Raw genomic sequence first — 16583 nt, 5'->3', positions numbered from 1 at the left:
CTGAGGCGTGGCATGCTGTAAAGTGGAGATAGGAACCCCCTTTTCAGGCAAAAGAGAGAGAAGAGAGGCAGCGGGAGGACGGGAAAGGTTTCTTCAGTGTTGACGAAGTGCAGATCAAACAACCAAACATGTGTGGACTTGTTGCCCAAGACATGCATTACAATTCTCTAAGCTCGAAGATATGATGGTGGTTCACTGGTTGGTCGGCCGTACGGTAGGCTAGCTGGCTGGTTGATCGGTCGGTGCCTCGCTCGCTTAGTTGACGTTATGGCCATAACATGCGTAACAGGATATAAGCCGAACATAATGCTTTCGATTAATGTTAGTTAGTTACCATTGTTGCATTCATTATTTTTTTCTAGCAAATGACAGAGGCAGGTCTGCCCTGCACCTCCTGAGGTTTCCTCTTCCATGGATGGGCCTGACTATCAGGTTGCATGGAGCGTGTGTGTGTTTTTAGTGTGTGATGCGGTATTTGTGGTCACCACACCACACATAAAGCTGCGTTCCGATCGGGTGAGCGTGTGTCTGTGCCTCTGTGATAGAATGTCGTGTGGCATAAGCGTGACTTTTGTTATTGCCGTTTACTTGAATTGGCGGCCATGGATTAGTGGCAAAGTGGTTAAATGCGAACTGTGGTCCTATTGTATTAGCCGCCAGCCACAGGCCCACAGTAGGGGAATCGGAGCGGGGTGAGGGGGGAACGCAAACCAAAGACACCCGCCTGTTGAATGTGGTGGTAACGAACATTTTGTAAAAATTCGCAACCACATGACTGCCACTCATTTGAGCCACCAAGCAGAAAAGCATCGAGACGAGGTTGGGTGAGACGTCGGGGTGTCATCGAAGTTGTGGCTTTCAAGTTAATAGCTTCATATCGGTGGCATTACTGGTGTTGTTGTTGCAGTCGGCATTAGAGCAAATGCGTTTCTTCATTTAAGTGACGACTGTTTGTTGTTGTTGTAGTTTTTGGTTCGCAGTTCGTTTTATCTATTCTGGATGATTGTAATCGCGTTTTGGCCAGAATGGAGTGGAGTACCGACTGACTACACCGACTCATTAGCATATTAATGACCATTTCTACAATTGGATTCCAATTAAATGTGTTCATGTTTTGGCCGGCGATAACAAGCGGCATTACACTACGCTTAGCCATGAGGAGCTTACGACGAAGAGGATGAACAACGCGGACGCGTATGATGATGAAGAGGTTTTTGATTAATGCAAAAAGAAACCCGATGATGGTCATGACATGTTCGCAGCATGTATTTTGACATATGGAGGAAATGTGTGGAAATTAATGTCCCCACTCGTGTCATGCAGACACTGAGATTTCCTTGCCATCGAACACGAAATTCTAGCGAAATTCTGGAAATCGTGGCAATTAGCCCATAATTAATAAGTTCAAAGAAAAGAGGAAGCGGTAGATATGATTAAGGGAAATCAATAGATAAGAAGATTTTCTGGCGATAATTTTGTGAGTAAAATTAATCAATGACAATTATATTGTAACTAAAATGCATCGATGCCCTGGCCCCCTGGGCCGCCCCCCGTGCGTGCGTCCCTATATATATGAACCGATTTTAACAAAACTTCGCAGACATAAGTCTGGACCTAAATCAGTACTCTGTGCAAAATTTTGTCCCAATCGGACAAATATTGCGAGTTTGGTGTATCATTCACCAAAAATCGAACGAAACTATATACGGGAGCTATATCTAAATCTGAACCGATTTTCTCCAATTTCAATAGGGTTCGTCCTTGGACCAAATAAGTGAACTGTGCCAAATTTCATCCAAATCGGATCATAAATGCGACGTGAGTAAATCGACTCAGAAAGTGATTCTATGCATATTCTCAAATGGAACCATGAATCTGTCTCGATTCCTTTTGCCTGTTACAAACATATGCACAGAGTACCCTGTACCACAGTATGGTGAATGGTATAATTACAGCCAATTCTGTGGAAACTCGGTACAAAAATCCCCAAAATATCGAAATTTAGGAGTTACTTCCTTATGAAGACTATACCTAAAAGTGATCCAAAATATAAAATTATAGCCAACTCGATTGAAGAACCGGGTCAAAAATCCCGAAAACATCGAAAACCAGGGTTACTTTTATATGGGACCTATACCTAAACATGGACCGATATTGATAATTTTTGGTAGGGAGGTTTACTACCCAGTGAGAATCCAAAATTCTAAATTACAGCCAAATAGGTTGAAAAATGTCCCCAAAATATCGAAAATCGGGGTTACCTTTATATGGGACCTATACCTAAAAGTGGATCGATATTGCTAATTTTTGGTAGAGAGATTTGGTACTCAATGAGAACCCATCATAGCAAATTACACGCAATTCGGTTGAAAAAACGAGTCCGAAATTCATAAATTATCGAAAATCAGAAGGTAACGTTATATGGGACCTATACCTAAAATTGGACTGATGTTGATCATTTTTGGTGGCAAAAATACCAATTTAAAGCTAATTCGTTGGAAAAGAGGGTCAAAAATCCCCAAAATACCGAACATCAGAGGTATCGTTTTATGGGGCCCATATCCAAAAGAGAACCAATATTCCTAATTTTTGATAGGATGATGTATCACCCAATGAGAATCCAAAATACCAATTTACAGCCAATTCGGTTGCAAATCGTGTTCAAACTCCCCAAAAACCCGAAAATCGGGGGATATCCTTATAAAGGAACTATACACTATATATGGACTATATACTATATATATGGACCGATATTGATAATTTTTGGTAGAATGATTTTCAACCTATTAGGAATCCAAGATATCAAAGTTGTGCCTAATCGGTTGAAAAACAGGCCCAAAAGTCTACCAATACCGCAAATTTAGGAGTACGGTTATATAGGGCCTATGTCTAAACGTGGACCGATATTGATACATTTTGGTAGGATGATGTGTCACCTAAAGAGAACCCACAATATCAAATTACAGCCAATTCGGTTGAAAAGGGCGCCTAAAATCATCAAAATATCGAAAATCGGAGGTGCCGGTAAATGCGGACTATACCTAAAAGGGGACCAATGTCGATAATTTTTGGTGGGAAGATTTTACACCTAATGAAAACCCAAAATCCCAAGTTACAGTCAATTTGGTTGAAAAAAAGGTGCCTAAAATCCCCAAAATATCGAAAATCGGAGGTGCCGGTAAATGCGGACTATACCTAAAAGGGGACGAATGTCGATAAATTTCGGTGAGAAGATTTTACGCCTAATGAAAACCCAAAACCCCAAGTTACAGTCAATTTGGTTGAAAAACGGTACCTAAAATCCCGAAAATATTGAAAATCGGAGGTACCCTTGTATGGGGGCTACCCTTAAAAGTGGACCAATATTGATTATTTTTGGTAGGGTGATTTGCTATCCAATGAGAATCCAAAATACCAAATTACAGGTAATTCGGTTGAATATTTGGTAGGCATTCAAGGTACAGAATATATGTGGACCTTTAAAATCCCATCCCATCGATAAATACCATAACAAAGCCCATAAATTTCTTTATGGCCTTTAATCGATGACAGCATGTCAACACAACTACAAAAACAATAATAATAACAACATAAGTGTCATTAATTGATGTCCAGGCCCCTCCATAAGTTTTCAAGTTGCCAGTAGGTACATCGTTCGAACTCCCGAGAATTCAGAGTGAGTGAATCACTCAAATTGACACTTGACGTTGCCAAAATCGATTTAAAACAAAAATGTGTGACAAAACAAATGTCGATGTTGTTGGTTTTGTTGTTGTTGTTGTTGTAGATATGAACGGCATTAGGTGAGACGTGATTCGGAATTTATTTATTTTTTCGATTTGAGTTTGGCCAAAAGCCAACAAAAATCACAACATTTTGATAACGAACTTTGTTTGAATACCAAATTAGCTGATCACGATGGATGGTTTGAGTTGTAACTGAACATTACAACAACATTGTTGCTGTTGTTGTTGCTGTTGAGAATTGTTACAATTTTTGTGGTTGATATTCTGACTGAATATCGATCGGTTTTTATGATTACAGCTAATTTTTTATTGGCTCGATGAGCTCGATGTAACCTCTAATTGTGGACGATGACTGGATTGAATGGATGGCTGGCTGACAATAGGGGTCAATGTCAATAATGTAAAAAAAATCGGAGGTCCCACGAGCCAGCCAGCCAGTATGCAGTTAGTTCGCTCACACTAACTGTTTGCTAAGTAGGTTTGCCGAATGGCAGACAACAACGGTGAAGAGGTTTTGGGTAATGCCCTGAGCCACCCTCTGCCAGTTAATGAGTCTTTTTGGCTAGACGTAGCCTGAATTCTAAATTTTGTTTATTCGGAATTTTTTTTTACCGAAACTTTTAATAATAATTTTTGTATTCGACATTTTGATGGAGGGGATTTTGAGTCGGAATTTTGTTGTTGCTGCTGCTATTTTTTTGTAATCCGCAAAAGCTTTGTTGTTGACCATCGCATACAAAAAAAGTTTGCTATAAAATCGAATCGGCCACGAATTTAAATATTAGTATTACAGATCTCGAACTATTGTAAAGTCATTGTTTCTTCTTCTTCTTTTTCCGAACCCACGAACAGCACAAAAAATATGGTATCTTCGGTGCTCACATTGGGTGTCCTGATTTTGGCAGTGACTGCCTCCGCAGATGTTTCCCATTTGGGTTATCAACGTTACAGCCGGCCGCAAACAATTCGTTTGCAACGTTTGGAATCGGGTCGTCCCACACCATATCCAGCTTCGGGTTATCGTCCCGCCAAGGAATTTAATATACCCAGTGAACAGCCTCAGTTCCCGTTGGGCGCTCATCCCCAGAAGCAGGAAAGTGGCAGCAACAATTTCAACAACAACAACAATAATGGAGGTTTTGAGATTCTTTCCGAATCCCAACAACCTGAGGTGTTCTATGGAGCTCCAAGCCGTTTTAGGCCTGAGCAGGGTCGTGCTCCCGTTCAGCAGCCTCAGCAAACGAACTTCAACAACAATAGGCCTCAGGAAGCAACCTTTAACAACAACCAACCCCAGCAATCGAACTTTAACAACCAACCTCAGCAATCGAACTTCAACACCAACTCTCAACAACCCAGCTTCAACCCTCAACAACAACAACCCACCTTCATCTCCAACACCCAAGGTCAACAACAACCCAGCTTCAGCAACAACCCCCAAGTTCAACCCGCCTTCAACACCGCACCCCAACAAACCTATGGTGCCCCCGAACGTCAACCTCAGCAACCTCAACCCCAACCTGAAACCGAACAACAATTCGAAGTACAAACCCAAACTGTCAACTCCGGCTCCAATGAACTCTCCGAACCACAAGGTCAACCCCAATCTCCAGTTCAAAGGCCCAATGGTCTCTATGACGCTCCTGCACGCCTGCGACAAATCCCAGCCCGCCTGCAACAGAAACAACCACAACCTCAACGCCTATATGCCACACCTGTGCAATCAGGACGTTTAGTCGCTGCAGGTAAACCCCAATCATCTCGATTCACCGACAATCGCGAGGAAGACGAAGAAGATGATGAAGATACCACTTCGGAAATTGAAACTGAACCTAAGAAGGATGATGAGAGCAAAAAACAAGCTCCCGCCCAAAATGTTGCCACCATTGCCTATTACCCCGCTGGAGCCTTCAGTTTTGTACAACCCTTGACGGCGAACTTTGTGGCCACCGCTCCCAAGGCTGCTTTTGTCACAGCACCCAATGCCGCTTATGTTAGTGCCACCGGTCAATATGTGGCCGCTGCTGGGCCTTATGTTACCGCACCAGCTACCTCATATGTCTCGGGTCCAGCTACTTCATTTGTAACTGCCGCAACTGCTCCCGTCCAAACTGGTACCTATGTCACTCAGGCTAACGCTCCAGTAGCTGGTGCCTATGTCACTGCCGCCACCGTCGCTGCTCCCAGTGCCGCCTATGTTGTTGCCTCACCCAAAACTCCCATCTACCAAACCTCCTCCTTTGTCCAGCAACCATTTCAATTTGCTGCTGCCGCACCAGCCCAACTCAATGCATGGTAAACAAAATTCGACGGGACTCTAATTTATTTGTTTAAATTTGTTATTTAATTTTTTGAATTGTTGTTAAGTTTTTCGGCATTTGACATTATTTTTTTTTTATTTTTCGACCCATCTTTATGTTCATTTTATTTAATAAAAATCATATTCAATTTTAAAAATTAATTCTCAAATGATTTTTTGTATAAAATTTTATTTTGAATGATGAATTTGTTCGATAACAATATTTTAGAGGGAATTTAGGTTCGATAACAATCGATAAAGTAATCGATAACAACAATTCCTAAGTTAAATGTGTTCGATAACAACATTTACTACGGAGAAAATGGGCGACAACAATTTTTTCATTAGAAAATTGGATCGATAACAATATTTTCTTTAGAGAAAAAGATCGATAACAATGTTGTCTAGGGAAAATTTTATCGATAACAATATTTACTATAGTAAACTTTTTCGATAACAGTATTTTCATTGAAAAATTGAATCGATAACAAAGTTTTCTACAAACAAATTTGTCGATAACAATATTTTCTAGAGAAAATTTTGTCGATACCAATATTTTCAATTGCAAACTTTTTCGATAATAGTTCTCTACAAAAAAAAATATATCGATAACAATATTATTTTAGAGAAAATTTTGTCGATACCGATATTTTCTATTGAAAAATTAATCGATAACTATGCTCTCTACAAAAAAATTATCGATAACAATGTTTTCTACAGAAAATGCTATCGATAACAATATTTATGTTAGCTAAGTTTAACGATAACAACTTTTTCTTCAAAATAATGATTCAAAAACAGTAGAAAAATAAATCGATAACAAAGTTTTCTACAAAAAATTTTATCGATAACAAGATTTTCTAGAGAATATTTTGTAGTATAGAGAATTTAACTGCTCGATAACAGCATTTTAGATGGTATTTGGGTTCAATAACAATCGACAAATTGATCGATAACAACATTGTTCGATAGCAACATTTAAAATGGCATATAAAAGCATTTTCATTAAAAATATATATTGATATCAATATTTTGTTTAGAGAAATATATCGATAACAATGTTTTCTACAAAAATGATCGAAAATAGTTTTTTTCACTTGAAAACTTTCTCGATAATAGTATTTTCATTGGAAAATTTAATCGAAAACTATGTGTTATACACAAAAATTATCGATAACAATATTTGTTAAAGACAATTTTATCGATAACAACACATTTGCTAGGAACAATTAACGACGAGAACGCAATCTACAAAATGTGTGATCGATAATTTTATATTTTATAGACAATATTATCGATAACAAAATATACCAAACAAATTGTTATCGATAACAAAATGTTCTGTAAAAAAAGTCGATCGATAATAACATTTTCTATAAAAAAAAAACAGACGGATTACATAATTAACAATAGAACATTGACCGATAACGCCATTTATAACAGAAAACGTAATCGATAACAACAAAAATTTATCGATAACATCATATTCGCTAGGAACACTTAACTAGGATAACGCAATTTACAAAATATGTGATCGATAATTTTATATCTTAGAGACAATTTTATCGATAACAAAATATACCAAACAAATTGTTATCGATAACAACATTTTCTGTCAAAAAGTCGATCGATAACATCATTTTCTATAAAATAGCCGATCGATTACATAATTATCAATAGAATATTGATCGATAACGCCATTTATAACAGAAAACGTTATCGATAACAACAAAATGTTATCGATAACAACATATTCGCTAGGAACAATTAACGATGAGAACACAATCTACAGAATATGTGATCCATAACTTTATTTTTTATAAACAATATTATCGATAACAAAATATACCAAAGAAATTGTTATCGATAACAAATTTTTCTGTCAAAAAGTCGATCGATAACAACATTTTGTATAAAAAAAATCGATCGATTACATAATTAACAATAGAGCATTGATCGATAGGTCCATTTATAACAGAGAACTTAATCAATAACAACATTTAACCTTTAAAAAAGATAATCGATAACAAAATTAATTACAGACATGTTGTTTGATAACAAAATTTTATGTTGATAATATAAACGATAACAACATTTACCTTACAGAATGATTGTCGATAACAGCATTAACTATAGATTGATTCGTCGACAACAACATTTACTATGTAAAGGTGGGACAAAAACAAAAATATCTGTCGATAATATGACCGATATTTAACCAATATTTAACATAGAAAAATATTTTCGATAGCAAGATTTTTCAAAATAAATATAGATCGATAACAGAACATTTTATAGAAAAATTGATCAGTAGAAACTTTTTTCTGTAGAAAAGTTAGTCAATAAAAATAATTTCAATAGAAATTATGATCGATAACGACATTGTATATTTCAAGGATGATCGATAATAAAATATTTAAAAAAAAAATCCGATCGATAATAACATTAATGCGAAAGAATAGAAAAGTTGGTCGGTGGATGATACGACCGATAACAACATTCAATTAAAAAATGTATCGATAACAATAGTATCTAAATAAACATTCAATTCTAAAAAAAAGTTATCGATAACAATTTTCTCTAAATAAACATTCAATTCTAAAAAAAAATATGTTATCGATAACAATATTCTTTAAATAAGTGATGATTGATAACATATGTTTTCTATACAAATTATTGTCGAAAACAATATGTTCTCTTGGGAATATTATCGATAATATTATTTTCCAATAGAAAATGAAATCGATAACAACATTTTTTATATCAAAATTTATCGATTAAAAAAAACGATATACAAATTCATCGATATCCAAATTTGGTTTTCAAATTTCTATTGAAATGCTATTCACTAACAATATTTTTTTTTTCAGAAATACTGACCGATAACTTCGTTTTCTATAAGGAGAATCCAATCGATAACACCGTTTCCATTATTGTGACTCCTCTCTATGAATTTTTCGTGTACCTTCGTGCCATCTTCTTCATCCTTTTTTTTTGGTTTATTCAATTTGGCTGACTATTGTTGTTGTTGGTCTTACAACCTCAAACATCTCCCCGACCCTCCCAACCCCCCTCATTTCAATTCGTATTTAATCAGACCCTTAGTTTTTCGTCTTTAATGAAGAAATGATGATGGTCCCAGCGATGAGACATTGACGTGTGCTGTCTGTCTGTCTTCGTTTTGGTTTCTTTGTTGAGGTGGGTTCAGGTAGCTGCTCCGAACAAACAAATATGGTAATGGTCGTCACCACTCCACTCCATTCCATTCAACACTCAAACCCATTGTTTACACAATCAATTGTTGTCATTAACGGCTGGCTGTCTTCCTAAAGAACTTAGGTGGGTTGCCTGGATAGGAGGATGGTTGATCGGTTGGTTGGTTGGCTGACTGGATGCAAGCTTGCAAAGTCATTGCGTATGGCAATGACAAACAAAAGAAATTCAATTTTTTGTGGTCATCATCGTTGTTGTTGTTGTTTTTATGCATAGAAATGCAAAAAGCTGAAACAATGGTTTTTGTTGTTTTTTGGGTTGCATATGGTGGGTATGAGTCACACACGCACACACCTTGAAAAGGAGTACAATTATTTGCGGCTGGCGAAAAAAAATAAAATTATTAATTCATTATCGTTTGTTTATTTTAATTGTTGTTGTTGTTGATTAATTTCCACGGAAATCATTTAGCGGATTTTAAAGCAATTTTATATGACTTTAATTATAATGAAATATTTTTTAATTGCATTTTTTATATAACGATATCCAAAATTTTTTCTATAGAATGTTATGTTATCGATCATGTTTCTATATACATTGTTGTTATCGATCGATTTTTATGTCAAAAAAAAAAAAAAAAAACATTGTTATCGACACATTTTTATATTAAACAAGTGAAAAAGCGTTAAGTTCGGCCGGGCCGAAGTTTAGATACCCTCCACCATAGATATACTGACAGGTACTTGAAATAAAAATGTTGGGAACATACCACATGTGTACCTATACCCCCCAAAAAAGGGGCGAATATTATTTTTAGTAGGGAGATTTGTTACCATATACGACTACGGTTATACGATTAAAAAGCGCGCTCAAGAACCCCAAAATACCGAAAATTGGGGGGTACCCTTATATGGGGGCTATCTGAAAAAATTGACCTATATTTTTAATTTTTTGTGGAGAGATTTGGTACCTATTAGGAACTCAAAATATTAAATTACAGCCAGTTCGGTGGAAAAATACGATCAAGACCCTCAAAATACTGAAAATTAGGAGGTACCGTTATATGGGGGCTATCGGAAAGTGGACCTATATTTATAATTTTTTGTTGAGACATTAGTACCCAATAAGAACCCAATGTACCAAATTTCAGCGCATTCGGATGAAAAACGCGCTCAAGAACCGTAAAATACCGAAAATTGGGGGGTACTGTTATATGGGAGCTATGCCTAAACGTGGACCGATATATCCCATCTTCGAATTTGACCTGCTTGCAGACAAAAGACGAACCTATGCAAAACTTCAGCACCCTATCGCAATTCCTTCAGAAGATAGCGTGATTACAACAGACGGACGGACAGACATGGCCAGATCGTCTTAGAATTTTACCCTGATCAAGAATATATATATTTTATAGGGTCGGAAATGAATATTTCAATGAGTTACAAACGGAATGACAAAATTAATATACCCCCCATACTATGGTAGAGGGTATAAAAATATATATTTATCGACCAACTTTTTTCTAAAGAAAATCGATAACTTCTTTGCATGTTATCAATCAAGTAAATGTTGATATCGATTATCTTCCATAAACTATCTACACTTCTATAGAAAATATTTTCAACGATAACTTTTTTATGTGAAACATTTTGTTATCGATCTATTTGTCTATATTTGTCCACTTTTATTCAAAAAATATTTTTTTATCGATACATTTTTCTTTGCAACATTTTGTTATCGATCAACTTATGATGTTATCGATTGACTTATTTATTAATATTATTAATGGTCTTATATTCTTTGAGAGAAATTTTGTTATCGATCTATTATGTTCCAAAGAAAATGTTGTTATCGATCATATTTTCAATAGCAAATGTTATTATCGATTAATTTTCTATACAAATTTTTACTATCGATCAACAACTCTTCGAAAGAAAATTTTTTTATCCATCAATTTTTTTATGGAAAATGATGTTATCGATCAAATTTTCTTATAGAAAACGTTGTTATCGATGGACATTTTAAAAGAAAATTGTGTTATCGATGAAATTTAATAGAAATTGTCACCGAAAAATTTTTATATAAAAAAAAAATAGTTACCGGACAATTTTTTTCTATAGAAAAAATTGTGTTATCGATCTATTATGTTCCAAAGAAAATGTTGTTATCGATCATATTTTCTATAGCAAATGTTATTATCGAAAAATTGTGTTATCGATTGACTTTAAAAAAATATATATTATTATCGATCAACTTTCCTAAAGAAATAATTGTTATCTATCATATTGTAGCTTGTAGTAGGAAGTGGCATTATCAAATAGATTTTAGTTTTGACAAACATTGTTATCGACCAACTCTTCATAAAAAACGTTATTATCGATCTACGAATCTACAGTAAATGTTGCAATCGATCAATATTTTTTAATAAAAAATATTGGTATTGGACAAATTTTCAATAGTAAATGAAGTAATCGGTATGTATTTCTATAGGAACTATTGTTATCGATAACATTATCCATAGAAAATTGTGTTATCGATTAATATTGTTATAGGAAATGTTGTTATCAATCAACTTTTTTATTGAAAAAATGTGTTATCGATCCATTTTTCCATACAAAAAGTTTGTAATCGATCATTTTTCTTATAGCAAACGTTATTATCGATAATATTTTCTTACGCAAATGTTGTTATCCATCGACTTTAACATAGAAAATATTGTTATCGGTTCGATTTTACAACTATTAGTTATTAGTTATTCTATAGTATATGTTGTATCGATCACTATTCCAATAGAAAATATTGTTATCGAACCGGTTTTCTATAAGTAATTGGAGATATCCGAATGTCTTTTATACAAAATGTTCTTATCGTTTGAGAAATTTTTGTTATCGATCATATATTTCATAGTAAATGTTATAATCGATTAATTTATCTATATGGAAATGTGTTGCCTAGTAATTTTTCTATAGAAATTTGTTTATCAATCCAATTTTCCATAAAAAATTCTGTTATCGATAAAATTTTTTACAGAAAAATTTATTATCGATTTGTCGTTCTTTAGAAAATGTTGTTATCGATGATTAATTCTAAAGGAAATATTGTTATCGAGAGTTTTTAGATAGTATAGCAATTTATCGATATGTTTTTCTATGGAAAACTTTGTAATTGATAAACTTTTCCATAGAAGTTGTTGTTATCGATCGTATATTTCCTATATACATTTGTTATCGATTAACTTTTATAGATAACACATTGTTATCGATTGGCATAACTATTGGAAATATTGTCATAGATTAATTTTCCTGTAAAAAAACCTTGTTATCGATATAGGCTTTCATAACAAAATTGTGTTATCGATAAGTTTTACTATGTTATATGTTATTATCGATACGTTTTTCGTTGGAAAATTCGGTTATCGTTGAATTTTTCGAAAGTGTATGCTGTTATTGATCAACCTTACCAAATAGAAATATGGTTATCGATTATTTTTTTCATATTATATTTTGTTATCGATAATATTCGATATTTTGTTTATCGAAAATTTTGTTATCAATTGATTTTGATGTAGAAAATTTAGAAATTTTTGTTATAGATCACATTTTTCCTATATACATTTTTTATTGGTTAACTTTTATAGGGAAAACGTTGTTATCGATTGGCATAACTATTGAAAATAATGTTATAGATTAATTTTTCTGTAAGAAACCTTGTTATCGATATAGGTTATCATAATCAAATTTGTTATCGATTAGTTTTACTGTGTTATGTGCTATTATCGATACGTTTTTCGTTGGAAAATTCGGTTATCGTTGAATTTTTCGAAAGTGTGTGCTGTTATTGATCAACCTTACCAAATTAAAATATTGTTATCGATTATTTTTTCATATAATATTTTGTTATCGATAATATTCGATAATTTTTTTTATCCAAAATTTTGTTATCGATTGATTTTAATGTAGAAAATTTAGAAATTCCATAGAAATTTTTGTTATCGATCACATTTTCACTATATAATTTTTTTATCGTTTAACTTTTATAGAGGAAAAATTGTTATCGGTTAGCATAACTATTGGAAATATTGTTATCGATTAATTTTTCTGTAAGAAACCTTGCTATCGATATAGGTTATCATATTCAAATTTGTTATCGATTAGTTTTTGTGTTATATATCATTATCGATAAGTTTGTAGTTGGAAAATGCTATTATCGATAAGTTGTTCGAAAGAATATGCTGTTATTTATAAACATTTCTAAATGGAAATATTATTATCGAAAAGTTTTTCCATATTATATTTTGTTATCGATAATTTTCGATCATTTTTTTTATCGAAAATTTTGTTATCGATCGATTTTGTTATCAATTATTAGATATAAATATATTATATGAAAAAAAGCTAGCGTTTCATTTTTGCTATTTTGTTATCGATAATTTTTTTTTACCGAAAATTTTGTTATCGATCGAATTTTATATAAAAAATTTAGCTATAAAAATTGTTGTAATCCCTCTTCTATTAAAAAAAAAAAAAAAAAAAATTGGCGAGTCATCTTTCTTAAACAAAATATTGTTATCGATGACATTTTTCTTCAGGAAATATTGTTATCGTTTAATGAAAATTCCTCTCTATAATATTTTGTTTATTTTTATGAGCGTACAAGCCATTCTCTCATTGTCATTGTTTAATACAAAAGTATTGTTATCAATTAGTTTTACTGTGTTATGTGTTATTATCGATAAGTTTTTGGTTGGAAAATGCTATTATCGATATGTTGTTCGAAAGCATATGCTGTTAGTTATCAACATTTCTAAATGGTAATATGGTTATCGATTATTTTTTTTTCATATAATATTTTGTTATCGATAATTTTCGATAATTTTTTTATCGAAAATTTTGTTATCGATCGATTTTTATATAAAAATTTTAGCTATAAAAATTACTGTAATCCTTCTTCTATTAAAAAAATTGACGAGTCATATTTCTTAAAAAAAATTGTTATCGATGACATTTTCCTTCAGGAAATGTTGTTATCGTTTACAGAAAATTATACTCCATATATTTATTTTTTTTAAGCGTACAAGCCTGCCTTATTTCATTGTCTAATCCCTAGGGTGTCATTAAAAATGTGAACAACAAATTCCAATGACCACAAATACTGACCACTTAAAGAGGTGAGGAGGAGGACGACCAAAGCTAAAAATCGCAACACAAAAGCGAATGAAATGTCAATGAACGATCAATGAATTGACAATTAAAATGCAATGCAATGATCATCATCACGATCATTGCAACTCTCATTATTATTTATGATACATACAGAGATCATATAATGATGATGGTCATGATGACGATCGTCATCATCATCATGATTGATCGATCATTGACTGCTGAATAAAAAAGCAAATAATAAAACTTTAACAGGGAATAAAAAAATTATGCAGCTGTAGTTGTTGTTGTATTTCCCTTAGGAGAAGAATAAAATGCAAAAAAAAATATATATATAAATTAAAATGAAATAAAAATTTAGCGATTTAAAATCCGATTTTCTTAAGGCCCAGATTATTTTTTAAAAATTTTTGGCCTAAATTTGATTTTTTTAAATTAAACAATATTTTCGTGGGGTAGAGAACAACCCTTTATATCGAAGTAGAAACCCCTTCGTATTGTAATAGAGAACCCCTTCGTATCGAATTTTCTCAAGGTCCAGATTTTTGTTAAATTTTTTCCTGGTTAAGGCTCCGATTTTTTTTATTTATTTTCTGCCTAAATTTGATTTTTTTAATTAAAAATTGTTTTAGAGAACCCCCTTTGTATCGAAGTATAGAACCCCTTCGTATCGGAGTAGAGAACCCCTTCGTATCAAATTTTTCCAAGGTCCAGATTTTTTCAATTTTTTTCCTGGCCTAACTTTTTTTAATGTAAAAAATTATTTTTTTTTTTTGGATTAGAGAACTCCATTGCATCGGATTTCTTTCTCTGTATAATTTTTTTAATTTTTTTTTCTCTTTCTTTCCCTCATTTTCCCTGACCATACCCACTACAATTCCGATTGCCTTCGTTCGGCTCGCAAGAATATAAAATCATTTATTTATTTATTTAAAATTTATTGAAGCGTTTCTAGACAATGACCTTAACCAATCAAGCACACAGACCCACAATTGTTGACGCTGGCGATGATAAGCAGGCAAGCAAGAAAGCAAAGCAAAGCAGGCTGGCTGGTGAGCTTTGGTGCCAACAACACTACCATTCACTATCGAAGTCCAAAATGCTTCATTTTAATACAATATAAAAAAATTCAAATACCGTCGTCACCCTTCGGAAATGTAAACCCCAAAAACAAAAGAAAACTATATCGCTCTGACGATTGGAAGAAGGAGAACGGCATGTTCAGTTCTTCGATGGATGTGTAAAAAAATCGAGGCAGAGGTGGAATATGGGGCTCAAAAAAAGGGTTAAAGAATGGAACTCCAAATATAGACGAGGTCACCCTTTGTAATATCCCCTATATGCGGATCACAAGAAAATTCAAATGACCCTCTATAAAAATGTACCTCAAAAAATTAAGTTAGGGTCTCCCCGAGTCGCATATGCCCTTTTTCAGTTTCTTTACAACTTGTTGCACATAATTTTTGTTGTTGTTGTAATTCATAAAAGTTGAACATTCTCATAATATTGAAGAAAAGTATTTTTCCATAACAACAGCAATGAATGACGACCGAACACGGCGAGTCTCAAGGAAAGGGGTTACATTTTTTTATTATTGCCCCAGGCAGCCAGGGTAGCGCCTCAGAAGAAGAAGAACAAGAACTGATAACAAAAAATTCCATTGGATATTTGATTGCCATTCAAATGGAGTCTGGGAAAAGAAAATTAAATGATCCATGGAAATGAGGAGATAAGAGAGGGAGAGCGAGAAGAAAAAAAAAATGATGGGAATTTTTTAAAAAATATTTTTTGAAGTAGCCACAAGGCGTGGATTTGTAAAAAAAAATTGGGGACCTAAAATAGGCGTGGATTTAAAAAAATATTTGTAGGGACCTAAAATAGGCGTGGATATTTTTAAGGACCTAAAATGGGCGTGGATTTCTAAAAAAAATATTTTTAAGGACCTAAAACAGGCGTGGATATTTTTAAGGACCTAAAATAGGCGTGGATTTGTAAAAAAAATATTTTTAAGGACCTAAGACAGGCGTGGATATTTTCTAGGGACCTAAGACAGGCGTGGATATTTTTTCAAGGACCTAAGACATGGGTTGGATATCTTTAAGGACCTAAGACAGGCGTGGAGATTTTTAAGGACCTAAGACAAGCGTGGATATTTCTAAAGAC

General features: G+C 33.6%; 1 protein-coding gene across 1 annotated transcript; it reads left to right on the top strand.

Annotated features, from left to right (window-relative positions):
* The first annotated feature begins 4608 nt into the window (after positions 1–4608).
* LOC133334048 (putative uncharacterized protein DDB_G0285119) lies at positions 4609–6045 on the top strand. Its single transcript, XM_061542346.1, has one exon. The coding sequence runs from the start codon at positions 4609–4611 to the stop codon at positions 6043–6045; it is 1437 nt and encodes a 478-aa protein (XP_061398330.1).
* The last annotated feature ends 10538 nt before the right edge of the window (positions 6046–16583 follow it).

Source organism: Musca vetustissima, unplaced genomic scaffold (assembly GCF_032173495.1).
Source record: "Musca vetustissima isolate MV318-11 ecotype Yass unplaced genomic scaffold, APGP_CSIRO_Mvet_v1 utg574, whole genome shotgun sequence".
In the NCBI taxonomy this organism is placed as follows: Eukaryota; Metazoa; Arthropoda; class Insecta; order Diptera; family Muscidae; genus Musca; species Musca vetustissima.
Note: the sequence above shows the minus strand (reverse complement) of the source record. Positions and strands in the feature narration are given on the sequence as shown.